The following is a 17,614-nucleotide window of genomic DNA, read 5'->3' on the forward strand; positions in this document are numbered from 1 at the left end:
TAGGAATGGGGTGAGGTCAATAGTAGAAAGTTTTTGGTTAAAGCTGTTAGGATTATGGGAAGAGACCACAGAGTCAGGTAAAGTATTCCAAGCACTGATGATTCTGTTGCAGAAGTCATATTTTCTGCAATCTAGATTAAAGCGGTTTACATTAAGTTTAAATCTATTGGTTGCCCTTGTATTATTGCAATTAAAGCTGAAGTAGTCTTTGACAGGAAGGACATTACAATAGATGATTCTGTGAGTTAAACTTAGGTCTTGTCGAAGGCGACGGAGTTCCAAGTTTTCTAAGCCTAGGATTTCAAGTCTGGTGGGATAAGGTATTTTGTTGTTTTCAGAGGAATGGAGAACTCTTCTTGTAAAATATTTCTGGACACGTTCAATTGTATTGATGTCAGAGATGTGGTGAGGGTTCCAAACAGGTGAGCTGTATTCTAGAATTGGTCTAGCAAATGTTTTATATGCTCTGGTTAGTAGTGTGGTGTTTTGGAAAAGAAGCTACATAAAATTAGGTTTACAACTCTTAGAGCTTTTTGCTATGTAGTTGCAGTGGGCTTTGGCACTTAGATCATTTGACATGAAAACTCCAAGGTCTTTAACGGGATGGGGGTCGTCTGTAAGGTAATGTCCATCTAGTATGTACTTAGTTTTAGAGTTCTTTTTTCCTATATGTAAGACTGAGCATTTGCTGGTTGAAATTTGGAGCTGCCAATTTTAGACCAAGCGGTTAGATGGTCAAGGTCGTTTTGAATGATAGAAGTGTTGTCTGTGGTGTTAAATAGTTTGACATCGTCAGCAAAGAGAACACAATTACTTGAGATATGGTCACAAAGATCATTAATGTATAGAATAAAGAGTGTTGGTCCAAGGACGCTGCCTTGAGGAACGCCACTCTTGACAGGAACAGGATTTGATAAAGCATTGCCAATTTTGACCACTTGTTGTCTGTTAGACAGAAAAGCAGATATCCATTTGTGGAGGGGTCCTGAGATGCCATAGGATGTTAGTTTAAGGAGAAGTTTATCGTGTACTACTGAGTCAAAAGCTTTGCAGAAGTCTATGTAGATTGCATCTATTGATTTGCCTTGATCTAGATTTGAAGTCCATATGTTTTTGCAGTGGAGAAGTTGTAAGTTACATGATAACTTTTCCTGAAACCAAATTGTTTGTTGGAGAGTAGGTTGTTAGTTTCTAAGTGTGAGGTAATGGATTGATTGATGATAGATTCCATGACTTTGCAGGTGACGCAGCAAAGGGAGATCGGTCTGTAGTTTTCGACTAAGCTGGGGTCTCCTTTTTTGAAGATGGGGATGACTGTGGCTAGTGACCAAAGTTTGGGAAGAGAACTGGTAGTGAAAGCTTTATCAAAGATAATACTTAGGGGTTCAGCTATATTAATGGAAAGTTTTTTTAAGAAATATGCACATAGACCATCAGGTCCAATAGAAAGCGATGGTTTTAAGTTGTGAAGAGCTTTACCAACGTTGTCTTCTGTGAAATCTATATGAGTTAGATCATCATAGTCATTGCTGGTTCGTTTGTGTATATTTCGTTTGTATATTCTTTCTTCTTCTTTTTTTCAAATTTAAAAGAGCCTTCAATTCCAAGGCCTAGAAAAAACATGAAGATTGGTTTAGACTGGGCCCTACTGATACAGTGAAATATATATAATTATATTTAGGGCTGATACAAGTTCACTCAATGGATTTCATTTTTCTAAAATGTTGGTATTTTTTAATCTGGCTAAAGCTTTTGTCTCTTAATAATTTTATTAAACTTATCAAAGTATAGAATAGATATGTAAATTGGGAAGATAAAAGGCGAGAAAAGAAATTTAGGGTAAAGAGGAAAAAAGAAAGAAAAGCATTGACTTCTGATTCCTTTTAGACAATAGAATAAAATCATTACATTGCAGCCTCAACTTTTTAGTTTTACATACTTAATTTGTACTAGCCATTTCTATAACAACAAACTTGTCTTATCAGAAAAATTGAACACCAAAGTTTCATTTTTTTCACAACTCAAGCAGCAAAATCAAGAAGTGCTTTCCAAGTAGAAACAATATTGGATGTATTCTTTTCTCTGCCATCTCTGGTAGTTCTATCAGTGTTTCTAGCATTCAGCCATAAGATGAATTAGAGTATCTTTGTACTTTTGTACATAAAGCATTCTTGCTATTGTCAATAACAACAAAGTTTCACCTTTTTCTCGAAGTTCTTTATCCATTAAGCCTAAAAGAAAAGGCTCTGGTTTAATCTTTATATTCACTTTAAGAATCTTCTAAAATGTTGATATTAAAAGGGAAGTATATCAACAAAAACCTGGAGTGTTTCAAATCATCATCCTAATGGCAGGATTATATTTTAAAAAGAATGAACTGTTTAAGCCTAAACTGCTAAGTCCTTGGGGCTATGATGCCATCTACAGCCTTGCCAACAGTCAGGTGCTCCTGATTGGCTAAGACGTGAGCCATGTAAAAGCGGGAAACCCAAAGCCCCGTCATTGGTGTAGCCATCTGACAGCTCCGTATATAAGCAGCTGTCAGACGGCACTTCTTGTTGTTGCCCTCACTGAAGTTTAGCCAGTTATTGTTAGTTGTTAGCAATTGCACTGTTAGCAATAAAGGTTGATGTTGAATTGCAAATTGTCTGGCCTCAGTTTGTACCCACCGAGTCTCCCTACAGAGCATAAACAGATTCACCTTTCAGAATAGAATACAGATATAAGGTTCCCCTGTTTGATGCTTGGTGCAGGTTCTGCAGTGAAAAACCAGAATAAATCTCTTTAGCAATGGAACAGCAGAAGCAGGTTACTAAAATGCATAAGAAGAAGATGAATTTGCCATTCTCCAAAATGCAATGCCAGCAGCTATGCCAACAGTAGACCAGCAGATGGATTGGAAAGATACTACTCGTTGCCTTTTAATTGGATCCAGACTTTTTAGTAATACCAGTGTTTAACTGTAATCAGTAAAAATGTTGTTGGTTTTAACTTCATTATCATTCAGGTTCTCTACCTGATCCATTTTATAGATTATGCCATTGACAAACAGGATACAAGTCAGCAAGAAACCAATATCCGACATCCAGCTAACCCAAACAAATTCAGCACCTGTTACACACTGTGTCACATTCAACATCTTTTTTCTTTCTGACATTTTAAAAATAAATTTCTAGCGTATCCTTATGTTAACTTAAGCATTTTCCCAATCTGATTTCTCTTCAGTTCATACAATTCTTTGCCTTTGCTATTGGACTTTTCTATTTATAAAAAAAATATTAAACACAGAAAACAAATGGGGTAATTAATCTTGAAGAGGTATAATCCTTTTCTTCCTCCACAGGGCCTTGAGAGGTCACCAGCATAAATCAGCCATTTTGCTTAATTACAAAGGAATGTTCTGCCAGAAGCTAAAGGCACCTGCAGCTTTGGTAGCTGTTAAGTCTGCATTATAGTTTTAGAGAAATATTTTAAATGGAGAATTATAAAAAAGTCTTTGATATTAAGGTTAAAGCCTTCTTCCTCTGGATTTAAAATTATTTGTATAAACAAGTCTAACCATACTCTTCCTTTCATTTAACAGCCATTACTAGCTGTTACTATACTCAGGCCATCTGACCTTATTACACAAAGATCATGAGCTACAATTGGAAGCTTATCTTGAGTCTGTGATATCATTTGAATCCCAAATGGTCGCCATTTTGTATTTCCAAAAACTGGATTTTGAAGTTTATAGCATTGTTTGTTTTAGAACATTTATATAGCCGCCCATCTAATATTAAACTGTGAGTGGATCCCAATCAACAAGTAAAACAACTTCAATAGCCCCTGATCCAGGTAGCACAATAAATCTCCAAGTTAGCTCCAATTCTGCCCAAGAAGCCACATAATGAGGAAGAAAAGATGGCAGCATCTCTAGCTTGAAAATAGGTGGAAGAATTAACTTACAGCAGTGGGGAGAAAATAGTTGTATGATTATTTTTTTTGAGAGAGTTCTATCACTTAAACATATAGAATTTGATTAACTCATGCCTATGTTGTGAAGAATGATGCATTATTTCTAGATTTAAGGAATCCATCCTTCCTTAGACCAAAGCTGGCTGAGGAATTCTGGGAGTTGAAGTCCACAAGTCTTAAAGTTACCAAGGTTGGAGACCCCTGTCTTAGACAGAATTTCCCACATTGAATAGCTACTTCCTGCTGTCAGCTATTATGAAACAGGAAAATGTAGGGCAACTTGGGAAGTCAAATGAATAAGGCTTTTTGCAGGATGAAAATATAGGTCTGTTTAAAAAAAACACATTCATATTTTGCTACATTGCGCATTTTGAAAACAAGGATCTATAGTATCAAATGAAGTAAGAAACAAGGTCCTTATGTGTTGAATTGCTGTTCAGATAAAGTGTGAAAAAAAGATAACACAGACTCTCATTCATTCTTTATATGGATGCTTGGAAAGCAGAATACGTTGCCAGTTGTATCCTATATGCTATACCCAGAGTGCAGCAATTTTGGGTTTGGTTTTTTGTTTTGTTTTGTTATTAACCACACGACTCTTCACCTCTTAGCAACACATTCAGCGAATGCGTGTGTACAATCCAACAATTTCCCCCTTGTATCTTTCCTTTAAACAGTATTGATATTTGATTTTTTTTTAAAAACGTATTTGAAATAACGCTGATGGATAAGACAAGGCTCTTTTCCCAGATGCATTTTACAGACTATTGGAGTGAAGTGTTAGAAAGAAAATGAAACACTTTGTCAGTTCAAGAAGTGCTAAACAAACTAGCCCACTAAAAAAAGGGGGGGGGAGTGAGGCCAGGGGGAAAAGCGCTTAAGAAAAGCAAGTCCTTTAAGCAGGGATCTAGGGAGGCAAATAAGAGATTAATATGGAGCTGAATCCACTGAGTAATTTTCTCATGCAACCAAGCAAAATTAATGCTGTTCTTCCTGAAAGGCCCATTCAGTTCAAGAGGTGGGATGTTCACTGGATTTCATCCACTGTATTATAGGCAGAGGAAATTGTTTTCAGAAATCCAGGAAAGTGGGGACATGGTCAGTTCCACTACTGAAGGATATTATTCAGCAGCTTATTATTACAGTGGTATTATCACTCTGCCTGCCCTTTTCCCAAGAAGCTCTGTAAATGGCAATATTGTGCAGAAGATTTCACTCAGAAATAATATTTTTTTCCCCTTGAAACCATTAAAATTCATAGATGATTAAGGTGTTTGAACGAGCACTTCACTTATGACAGCTTAGTCTTGATGACAACATTTTCAAACCTTTGTTTGCTTTTTCATGTTTTACAGACTTTTAAAAACTTTACATGAAAGTGGAAAAATTTAATCTTGTGGTACAGTTGTTACAGGTGCATTAAAGGCAGCATCCCTTAGTGAGAGAGGTACATAAGGAGGTCATGGTTTTGATGACAGAACTACTGATGACAGGAGAAACATCAGTAGAAAATTTCATTTCTCCCAGAATGACAGATTAACACTTCTCAAGTGTTTAAAGCTCAAAATTATTTAACTGGGTGTAATAAGGCACAGCATCTATTTTCAGTTTTGCTTTCATGCAGATAGATGATGATAGATAGGTAAATAAGTAGGTAGGTAGGTGGATAGGTAGGTAGGTAGGTAGGTAGGTAGGTAGGTAGGTAGATGATAGATAGATAGACCCCTGATCTAGTTGAAATACTCAATCTTGTAACTACAATTATCTGTAATAAATCAAGATAGAAAAACACAACCTGGTTCATAAGAAAGTACTTGCAGTGCTAAGTCTTGACTGATCAATCCACAGACCCATAATAATGTCAGCTTGAGATAAGGCACACATCGATAGGATCTACCAAGTATCTACTCCATTTTGAACATAAAATTGAGTATAAAATGACTTAAACATTTACAGAACTATTAGACAGTTTGCTAAATTAAATTAATTTTATTATGTTATAACAGATCTCATATTAAAATTCAACCTCCATGGAAAGAAACTTCAAGGTAGCCTAGACAGGTATCTGTAAATTGTTTATGATCCAACAATTTGAAATAGGAAATCTGTTTTTAATGCTTACCTTTCAACTTACAGATCTACCTTAAGAGTAAAATTTGATATAGTTTGATTTAAATTTTTCAGAAATGATTTCACTGAATTCAACATATTCTATAACTTGTCATTCCAGTTTATGACACTTCCCCCACAAAAGAGAGAGAGAGAGAGAGAGAGAGAGACAGACAGACAGAGAGAGCGCAAAATAAGTTTAAAAACCAATAGAAGCCATAATAAAACTTATATAGTTTATAGTAATAAAACTTACTATGGATGCAAACTTTTTTTTTTGTTTGATTGATTGATTTGCTCACTAGGACTTTTTTTCTTCCTCCTGATTATATTTCTCAACATTCCCAATGAACTTCTCTCCATGAAGCTTTATTTCACATTAAGCAGAATTTAATAAATCACAGAACTCATCACCCAATGGGCAAAATTCTCATTCACGCTTAGTTTCAATTCCATAGACAGCAGATCAGACAAAAAGAACTGCAAGCAAAGTAGCCTATGAGGCCCAAGATACAATATGCCAGCATTTCATGCTTCATTATTCTAAGCTGTTTCCTCTTGGTTCTTATGATCATCAAAACAGGAAATCTTATTCCAAAATGATGGGCTTCTGTTCATTACTGAAACCACTACTGAAACATCATATAACTGCATGAGTTCTTTACCTGCCATTCCCATATCTTGCATTTTCCCAAAAGAACTCAGTGTGACATATATGGGGACCTACTGTTTTATTCATACCACACTCCTCTTAAATAAATTAGGCTGAAAGTGATGAAGTTTTGCTCAAGGCTTTTATGTTAGTTTCTTGGTTGAGAAGAATTTAAGCACAAAAGATGTTCTTCAGATAATAAACATCTGCAGCTACACATTATTGGAGATAACAATACAGAGAAATAAACAGAGCAAGAAGCTAAGTGCCACCAGTGGCTATAATCCAATAAAAAGATTTAAATGTTTTGCTGCTGGAGAAAAAGGCCTATTTAGTTGAACCTGAAAATTAGAATATGTTAATAACACAAAGAATTGAGATGGGGGGCAGGGGAATGTCCAAAAAGGAGGAAAACCCAATTCATTTTAAATTGGCCCTGAAACCTATTTAAATAGAAATACGTATTTTGAATTGTTAGGCTTCTCATAGGTGAGTGCACCTGGGGAAAAACTCAATCCCTTTTTGAGTTTTTATGCATTGCTTAAGAGTTACAATTCAAATCTGAAGAAAGAATGCTGTGTTATCAAATAAAAATTTAATAAAAAACACTGAAAAAGTTTCATTTTGCAAAATTAATTACAGTAACTAGTTACTTGTCTAAATAACTACGCAACAGAGCTACCTGCTTTCTGCCAGCTCTGATTGTGCCGATTGCTTCCTTACTAATCTAATTATAGACAGAACTTACAGCCAGAAAATACAAAGTAATAAAAATGATGCTAACCTGTTAATTGAATGAATGCAACATTCTGACACAATGTAAATTTCCTTGTTTCATTTGGAAGATACTGCTGGCACGTCACCCAGATAATTGTGAATGTCGACAAATTCTAAAGATTTCACTGACAAATGATATACTGTGGCCAAACTAGACAGAGCATAATTTACAGAAACAGAACCCAACTGAAGCACAATAAGCAAGGGCCCCCAACCCAATTTATGTATAATGGGGTGAGGATTGATAATTTGTTGTCTCCTGCTACTATACTGAGGGAATCCTTCCAATTTGATCTGCTTCAGAAGATTTTCCATATGCATGAACAGAATCTTTTTTTCCAGAAGATAGCAAGTGGATATGCAGCAGGGGTGCTATTCAACAGGTTCTGACAGGTTATGGAGAATCGGTAGCGGAAATTTTGAGTAGTTCGGAGAACCAGCAAATACCATATCTGGCTGGCCCCAGAGTGGGGTGGGAATGGAGATTTTGCAATATCCTTCCACCAGGAGTAGGGAGGAAATGAGGATTTTGCAGTATCCTTCCCCTGGAGTGAGATGGGAATGGAGATTTTGCAGTATCCTTCCCCTGCCATGCCCTCAGAAGCAGTAATAAAAAAAAAATGAATTCCACCACTGATATGCAAGTCAGTGAAACTGGACTATGACTATCAAAAGAAAGCCTGCCTTTCCCTTTACAGGTCACACAATTAGCACTTACTTTTTATTTTTATTTTCAAGTATTTATAGTTTGCCCCAATCCTAATGGATTCCAAGTGGATAACAAGATGAAGCACACAATTAAAAAAAAAAACCGAAGGCAAAAAGAGTGAGGTAAAAAGGCTCTAATCACAACGAAGGATCAAAAGCAGGCTCTTAAAAAGCCATATAATAATTGCTGAGTGAATCAAGTATCCTCCAGGTTTGACCCAGTCAATCTGATAGTAATAAGAGCAATAATTAAGTAATCTCTGTAAAAGTGTAGGTCTAGGTCTAACATGGCCTTCCAGCAGATAGAAAATTCTTTTTTTCAGAATCCACTCATGCTAAAAACATTTATGCCAAGTCATCTGTTTAAAAGTCAATTTCTTGTGCTTTTAGAGGTCTGCTTAAATAAGACTCCTGAAAAATTTATTCTTTCTTTTCTCAGACTTACCACGTTAATAGTGGCATAATGACATTTTTAGGGAATATTTCAGATAAATTCCAAATGCTCAAAATAAGAGGATTTCTTCAGTTCTTGGGTAGACATATTTAGCAACATGAAGAAGAATCCTGTAATGTGTTCAATGAGTACAAATTATACCATTTTAGTTTTGACGATAAGTTATATCTATCTAGTTTAGCAAAAAATAAAAAAATAAAGTATCTAGTATCTTAAGATTTTATATTCAGACCTGCTTAATGCAAAAATGCTCCCACTGCCTTTTTGACATCTTACAGTAGATGTTTTATTGGCCAAGTGTGATTGGGCACACAAAGAATTTGTCTTGGTGCATCTTTCAGCATAAATTATCACAAATTCTGGAAATAATTCATATTTTTAAGATGGGCAGATGTTTTGCTTTAGTCATTTCATAAATTCTACATAACTATAGAGTACAATTATCTATTGTATTTATTCCATTTTAGTCTTGCTTAAAAGAAAGTGGCATTTAGCTCCTTAAAATTATAGCTGTACTTTTACCATTAGCATTTCTGTACAGAATTACGTTTCATTTGGCTTGCAGAGATTAGGAACTTATGTCTTAATAAAGAACATGAGCAAATTCTTGGCCAGCAAATCCAGTTTTTCTTACCCTGGCAGCAGCTCTCTCCAAAGTTTCAGACCAACCAACAAACCAAATTTAATTTGTTAATAAGCAACATAAAACAACCTGGAAAATTAATAAAAAGATGAAAAGCAGAAAGTGTCGTATTTTCAGATCTTCAACATCCTCTTGTTAAGTAGATCTTAACACTTAACACAGCTAGCTACTGGAAGTGAACACAATGTGTTCTGCATCAAAATCATGTCTAGTGTTTTTTTTTTGCTAGTTTAGTATAGTGCAGTGGTTCTCAATCTATGGTTCGCAGACCCCTGGGGGGAACAATGTTGTCACCATGGTTCTACAGAAGCTAGAAATGTTATGATTTAAATCTTTGAGTTATGTCTTGGGGGTATATGGCCATGGTCCGTGGCCACACAAGGTATTTAAAGGTGTAGAAAAGGTTGAGAACCACTGATCTAGTAAAGACACCAGGCTGTAAACCAGGACTCTGAACTGCAGGCCTGTCTTAGGCATGAAAGCCAATTGGGTGACCATAGGCCAGTCACACTCTCAGACCAACCCACCTCACAAGGTTGTTATTGTAGGGAAAATAGGAGGAAGGAATATTAAGTATGTTCATTTTGAGTTATTTATAAAAATAATAAAGGCAAGGGACAAAAAAAAACCCACAAACAAATCAGATCAATAAAGATAATTGTGCAGTAAAATCTTGTATTGACTTGTTTTATTTTAACATTCAGGCAGTATAAATACTTCAACATATAAGAGCCTCTGAAAATCTGAAATTATTTTAGCCCCTTATTACTCAGTAACATTATAGTCAATGCTGCAGACTGCTAAAGCATGCAATATGGAGGTATTTCCCAATCCTCACCATCTAAAACATCTACAAGTTATTTGAAGACTTCCATCCATACATACATTGCTTGTTTTTTTTAAATTATCAACTATGTTAACAGAATTTAATGTGTTGAATTGCAATACTCTTAAAGTACATTAGCCTAAATGAACTGAAAGATTTTAATGCTGACTGCTTGAAAATTATATATATGGATAATTTGGAAAGGTAGAGAATTGTATAGCTTTAATAATCTGATAAATTTATCAGTTTATCATAATCTCCAAGCTAAATGAAACTAGATGAATCAACAGCATGTTTTGTGCTTGTTTCCAACTGTGCCTCGAAATTAATTTTGCTTACAGATTGTATATATCCATATTTTCTACAAAATAGGTAGAGCAAAATTGAAGGTTACTCCTAATTGACTGGGGTGAATTTGAAGTGAGTTTAAGAGTTTGCAGAAATAATTATTTAGACTGGTTTTAATAAGAAAAAAGTCCTTCTGCAATGCAGGTATGGGTATTTTTCAATCAAAATAAGAAAGTTGCAGAAATATTAATGCAGTATCTTGCAGAAAGTTGAAGTGTTAATGTGCCAATCAATAATGCTTGACTTGAACACTGCAAACTAATTTGTCTATGAATCATAATTTCTAAGTGACAATAATCTGATATTGCATTTTCCCCCTATAAATATAGCCTTTAAAAGTTTTAGAATATAAACATATTTCAGTTAACTTACATTGCTTTACACTGACCTACATTATGTTTATTTATAGAATAAACTTAAAAATAAAATTCTGGGGTTAATTCAATTGCATTCCTATCCATTAATAGGACCAAAGGCATTTATGTCTCAAAATCCTTTCCAGTTTTGTATAAATGGCTAAATCATCCACAGGCAATGTCAATCATGACAATGCCATTAGGGAAGTACTGCTCACTCAACTATCAATATAGCTACTTGTGCCCAGTTTTGTGCTGCCTCTTTTATGATCTTTCCATATCATGTGTGTATATACACACACCTAAGGTAGTGGTGGTGAAGAGGTTGCTACTTCACTTCACTCCAAGAGTTGGAGACTTCATTTTCCTTTGTGTCCACATTGTAAGGCTCCATCTTCAGACAAGATTCAAGTCCGTGATCCATAATTCTCCATTCACCATATCAATAACAGGAAGCAGGAGATTCACTTATATAGCCACTTATAATCTCCTTGCAGGGTTGGTTACAGCTGGAAGATTTATGTTGCAGAAACCGTCCACCTTAGTCCATCAATTAGTATCTGTCTGGAAGGCCCTGTCTGGAAGGCCACCTGGATGTAGATCAGAACTGTTTTAAGCCTTGGCCTCAGACCCTTCTGAATCCTTTGTCAAGAGAGGAAGGACTCCTGCCAGAAGGTATAATTAAGACTTCTGCTTCAACTTGCCTATCCTTCATTACTGTAATGATTGCAAACTTTAAAACAAAGATGTGTCACTATGAAATCTATGTGGTTTCTCTGTGTTGCTACTATCTCTCCACTGGGCTCTGCCATCTAACTGTCATGGCTAGAGAGAGGACAGGAAAAAAATTGCTCACTGATCTGAAGAGGAAAAAATACTTCTTCACTTTTATGACTCCTTGTCCTTGTGCTAGAAGCCTGAGGGCTGCAGCTGGAAAGCTTCTCCACTGGCTTTGATTGTCCACTTGTGTGTGTGCCAAAGTTCCTTGTTCACAGGGACAGCCTTCAATTCCTAATAGAAAGCATTTTGTATTTGTTCATATCACTCTGTCACTGATCTGGAGGGAGTTTCCTCCACATGATGACAAAAATCCTACTTTTTGTATCAAAGAGGTGAAGTTAATCTTTCTGTTGGGCCCATTTTATACTGGAATGACATTTTGTTTCTGGCATTGTTCAATTAAGCATCTCTCCAAGTCAACTGCACAACCATAATAAACTACTTGAGTTTGTGGGCAAAAAAAATTAAAAAGCATTCTCCTTTTACTGGTCCAGTAAAGGATGCATGAATTCTTAGAAAAAAGTGGAATTCCTTAAATGAATACCAAAAAGGTGTTGCTGTGTTCACCTGAGGCCCAATACATTTCCATATTACTAATGAAACTTGCTCAATCCTACTCTAAGTATAATATCCCAGATGTAGCAATGGCAATTAGTTATTATACCAAGGACACTTGGCAGAGACTTTTAACCTTCTGCCAGGACTTTTAATTGTCATTGTTAAATGCACTTATTTGTGCACTCAGCAGCTACTTTTGAACGAAAATGAGAAACCTAGGAAAGCTAAGAAATGCATTACCTTTCCCAATTAGTAATGTAATGTGTGCATTATAACTCATCGGCTTCTTACCATTAAGGCACCCTAAAAGGCACATCAACAATCTGCATCGACAACAGTTTCCATCGTCATTGTAGCACAGGACCTCGTCCTCGCTGCCTTGGATTTACTAAAAAGGGCCTTGTTTTTTTAATTTTAATTTAATTTTAATTTCTTTCAAGCTGGGAATCTACAAAATCAAATCTTAATGGTAAAATGTTCATCAAGTAAACAATTTGTTAAGAAATTCTCATTATTCTCTTTTTGATGCATGAGAGGGCAATTGTCCTTTAAAGCGTTTTAGCAATCACTGAAGCATTCAAAAACAAGCAGACCTTGCTATTTGTCATAGCTGGGAAATCTGGCAGCAAATACAAAAGCATTAAGTAATAAACTAAAATAGTCCAAAGTTAGAGTATTTGTACTGTTTTTATGGACAAGATATCATATTGGAGCCAATGTTTTAGTAATTTAATTATCTTTTTCTACTGTTTAAGCATACTTTGGATAATGATTACATGCAGTTTATTATGCTACAGTATTACATAAACTGCCATCCACAATGGAAATGCAAAACAAAAACTGAAGACTTCATAATTCAAAAGTCTGCACAATAATATAGTACATTGCGTCACAAAAAGTTGAATACCCTGTAGTCAAGTGTAACCAAAACTTTCTTAACAATGATTTTATTTACCTAATGTGAATGATCAAAGAAGCTTAAATCATTTATTGATAGCAATCCATTGAGTATTTCAGCAAATATATTCAGCCGTTATATCTTCAGTATCAAAACAGTTGGAATGTGATGGAGAAATTAGTCTTCACATAGTATCACGTCAGTGAATCCAGCTGCATTTGTATTGTTTCCAACTATTTGATCAAAATAGAACAAAAAAGGTATTTAGGAACATAAAAATGGAAGAGAAATAAAAAAATATGCAAATTAAATAAAACCATACATTGATGAGGTAATTCATTAATAATCTGTATTACTATTACTATTAATCTTCCATCATTCCTATCACCAATCTCCTCCCACTTACAACTGTATGACTTTAACTTGTTGCTGTATCCTTACGATTTATATTGTTTCCTAGTATGATTCGATTGCTTATTTTGTATCCTATGACTATCATTAAGTGTTGTACCTTATGATTCTTGACGAATGTGTCTTCTCTTTTTATGTACACTGAGAGCATATGCATCAAAGATAAATTCCTTATGTGTCCAATCACACTTGGCCAATAAAAAATTAATTCTATCTATCTATCTATCTAAAGTAAAAAACCCATTTCTCATTATTAAAGTCGACTTTTTAAAAAACTGCCCAATGACCATTTATAATGTATATGTTTGCAATTTGGAAATGTATGGGTGAATTCATCATCTGCATAATGTAAATAAATATGTTTTATTGATATATGTTTGCAATTTGGAAACCTATGGATATGACTGGGTGAATTCATCACCTGTATAATGTAAATAAGTATGCTTTACAGATTTAAGCTTTTCAGAATTTCTTGCCCTTTTGGTTCTTGTTAGAACTTGCTGGTTCAAGTTATAGCAAACACCACTTTGTTCAAAGCCATTTGAAACAGCAAATGTAAACCCTGTATATACAAGATATAATTCAGAAGAGCTTTGCTTTGGGGGACGAAAGCATTATGTGTTTACAAGCAAGAACAAGTCAGAACTATCAAGTTGATTAAATAAAGTCTTACTAAAGCAAAGTAAATGTTATCAAAGGCTCGAAAAATCTAGTAAAACACCAATACAGACCTTGTTATAGAACTCAAACAGTTCTTTATGATTGAATTCCACAAATATTTTCTCCACATTCTGTAAAGATAAAAAGATGGGCAATAAATTAGTCCACACAAATATAGTACTGTCTGTACCTTCAGCTTATGGCGAACCATTACTGTAATTCTGTAATTTCCTTTAAGGAAGGAATCTTTTACATCTTCATAGAACATGTAAAAATAGCAACATTTTTTCACACTATATATATGCATAATTACCAAAAAAATGATTTTTTTAACTGTTTTTTTGTAAGTTATTCTCTAAGTCATAACAAAATAAATGGCTAGGAAAAAATAATAATTTTATTATCTTTTTTGAGGAACATCTTAAAAAAATTATACTTCCATCTCTGCCAAATGTCATTCTGACAATCAATAAATGTCATTATAACAAGACATTAGATACTGTGCATGTTACTGATTTATTATGGTGGTATGCAAGCACTGACATAACATTTCACATTAATTTAACTGTCAGTATCTTATCATGCTGAACTCTCTACAGACATTTACCCAGACCTCCAACCCAAAGTTTAACACAAAAAAGTGCTTTAAAACTATTTTTAAATATTAAAGACAAAAGCAGCTCATGATGGGAAACACAGAGGATGAGGCAGATGGTAGATAATAACTTTCTGCACCAATAAATCTCTCCTGATTTGCTAGATAATGGCTACGCAAAAACTGTGTTTTACATTTCTAAACTTGTATTTATTTTATTTTCTATATCCTTTGCCTATGTCATATTTCACTTGAGATAAAGAAGAATGTTTCAAAAGTGTTGATTTTTCTATAAATACAGTAATTCTGTACTAACTATACAATATTCTTCATCATAACTGCTCAGGAACATCTACTGTAAAGCACTCCTATTTTAGTATCTCAACAACTCCATCAGTAGGTTAGATAGTAATTTACCTGGAATCATACCGTAGGCCATATATCCTCTCACTCAGCTCCAACACTCTAACTTTACATAATGTTAGGTCTTCTATTCCTAACAGATTTTTTGCTAGTCAAGTTTTCCTGGTCAAGTAATATTTTGGACAGCTGTTAATCTTATACTTCTAATATTACTTCAACTTTTTCCATTTTATTTTTCATTTTAGATTTCCTTAAATATGTTCTTTTTTCATTTTAATGTAAGATCTTATGGATTTTGATTTTACTTCGAAGTTTGGGCAAATTAAAGGACACTCTATTCAATCGGCCTAAAATATCTATTCGCGTAACCTTCATCTCAAGGTTTGTATAAAGATTAGGAATTTAGAACTACACGTAATCCTCAAATTATGAGCGAAATTGGGAGCAGAACTTTTGTTGCTAAGCCAAGATGGTTGTTAATTAACTTACGCCGAATTTTACCACCTTTTTTGTCAGGGTTGTTCATTAAATCTACCTACCTTCACTGACTTTGCTTTTTGGAAGCAGCTGGGAAATCACAAATGATGATCATGTGAGGGATGCTGCGACTATCATAAATACATGCTGGTTGCCAAGCACCCAAATTATGTTCAAGTGACTGCAGGAATGCTACAACAGTTGCTAATGAAGGCCCAGTGGTAAATCACAATTTTCAGCATCATCGTAACATTGAACAGTTAGTAAATGAACGGTCGTAAGTTGAGAATACTAAAATATGAAGTCCATTGTGTAGATATGAAAGACTGAAGGATGAAACTAAAGCAATTCCTTTAGTTAGCATTTTGTTCATGGCAAGTAAAATGGATTCTATGGATTCAGTTCTGCCACTAGACCAGTGATGGCTAACCTTTTCCGGACCCAAAGTGCCCAAAGAGCGCGCCCACACCGAACCCCCAAAATACAATAGCTGCACACACACACACACACACCTCTATGCATGCGTGTGGCAGAGACCTGGAGACAAGCTGGCCAGTGGGAGGAATGTGCGCATGCGTAGCAGAGCTGAACTGGGGTGACAGCTCGTGTGCCATTAGAGAGGGCACTATGTGCCACCTCTGGCATCCGTGCCATAGGTCACCATCAGGGCACTAGACCAATGATTTCCAGGTAATGGGATAAGCAAACAACACATATACTTTGAAATCGATATTAAGAAGTATAAAATCACTGGGACCAGCAGGTTCACGTCACTGCCTCCTCCTCTCTTCTGCAGAAAAATGTCCCATCCTAGTAATTAAAGGAAACTTATATCTATATGAGAATCTAGCCTTACCATAAGGAAAGAAATGAAATGTTATGCTCAAAATGGGGTACAGAATTAAAAAAATAGAAATGCTAGAAAAGAGTTGCAGTCTGTAATGACCCCTGCTGATCCTCTATTTAAAGAACATAAATGTTTTTTAAAAAGGAAAAATGTAAAAGATTCTGATAGGTCACAAAATGAAAATAAGTTTATGCTGGTCTACTATGACATAGTAAACTCTTCGTTCATTCCCAAAATAAGTTAACAGATGCTATTTGAAGGAAAGGGGAATACATTTTTTTAAAAAATACTAGTGTTGCAATGGCATAGATTGTCATCTCCATCTGAATAAATATTCATAAAATTCCAAAAACTGCACCTCTATTTTGGGAAATATTGCTATTTATTCACACTAAATAAAAGTGTAACCAGTTTGCTTAACTGTCAAATGAATTTTGGTGCTGGATTAGTATGTGCTCCTAAGCTGCCAAAAGGCTGACAGTTTATAAATATAAAATTTTATAAAAGAAAATAATTTAAAATGTATATATTTAACAAATGAAAAGAAAAAACTCAGACAAGTCATTTCTATACAAAATACTATTATTTGAACGGCTAACATAAACGTTTGCTTTGTATTTCAAATTAAAATTAGGTGGGATCCACTTGACAATTAGGAAATTTAAAACTTCTCATACATCCCTCTAAATCTGGCTGATCCAACAGTGAATTGGGGAGAACATTTGTTCTTGGATGAAACTGGTTTTCTAGATCCATTTCCATTTGGTTTCAGGACTGCTTATGGAACAGAAACTATCTTGACTGTTGTGTAAGGATGACCAGGGCCAGAAGAAAGATGGAAGAGTACCATCCTGTTAGACTTTCTAGAACTCTCATCAGCTTTCTATACCATCAAACATGGTCTCTCTTGGGTAGACTATCAGAGTTGGGATATGAGGGTAAAATGTACTATAAATACGCTTCCATACTTCCTACTTGGGTGACCATTTCCAAAAAGTATTGCTGGGAGACTATTCTTCTGCCTCAAAATTATAGTCCCCCAGGGCTCCATTTTACTCTTGCTGCTGTTTAACATCTCTATAAATGCTGGGGAGGTTATCCGGCAGTGGGCTCAGGTGCCATCATTCTAATATATCTAGGATGATACCTAGCTCTATATCTCCTTTTCATCTAATACAGGTGAGATGGTTGGTGT

At 35.1% G+C, this 17,614-nt stretch overlaps 1 protein-coding gene across 1 annotated transcript in view; it reads right to left on the reverse strand.

Moving 5' to 3' along the window:
• Window positions 1-9,971: 9,971 nt before the first annotated feature.
• COMMD10 (COMM domain containing 10) overlaps window positions 9,972-17,614 on the reverse strand; it is a 74,205-nt gene continuing 66,562 nt past the window's right edge. The window contains exons 6-7 of the mRNA XM_058169654.1: window positions 14,209-14,268; window positions 9,972-13,299 (exon numbers count right to left, since the gene is read on the reverse strand). Coding sequence (XP_058025637.1) covers window positions 13,261-13,299; window positions 14,209-14,268 — 99 coding nt within the window. The 3' untranslated portion in view covers window positions 9,972-13,260. The remainder of the gene's footprint in view (window positions 13,300-14,208; window positions 14,269-17,614) is intronic.

The sequence above is a fragment of the Ahaetulla prasina genome, chromosome 2 (assembly GCF_028640845.1).
Source record: "Ahaetulla prasina isolate Xishuangbanna chromosome 2, ASM2864084v1, whole genome shotgun sequence".
NCBI lineage: Eukaryota > Metazoa > Chordata > Lepidosauria > Squamata > Colubridae > Ahaetulla > Ahaetulla prasina.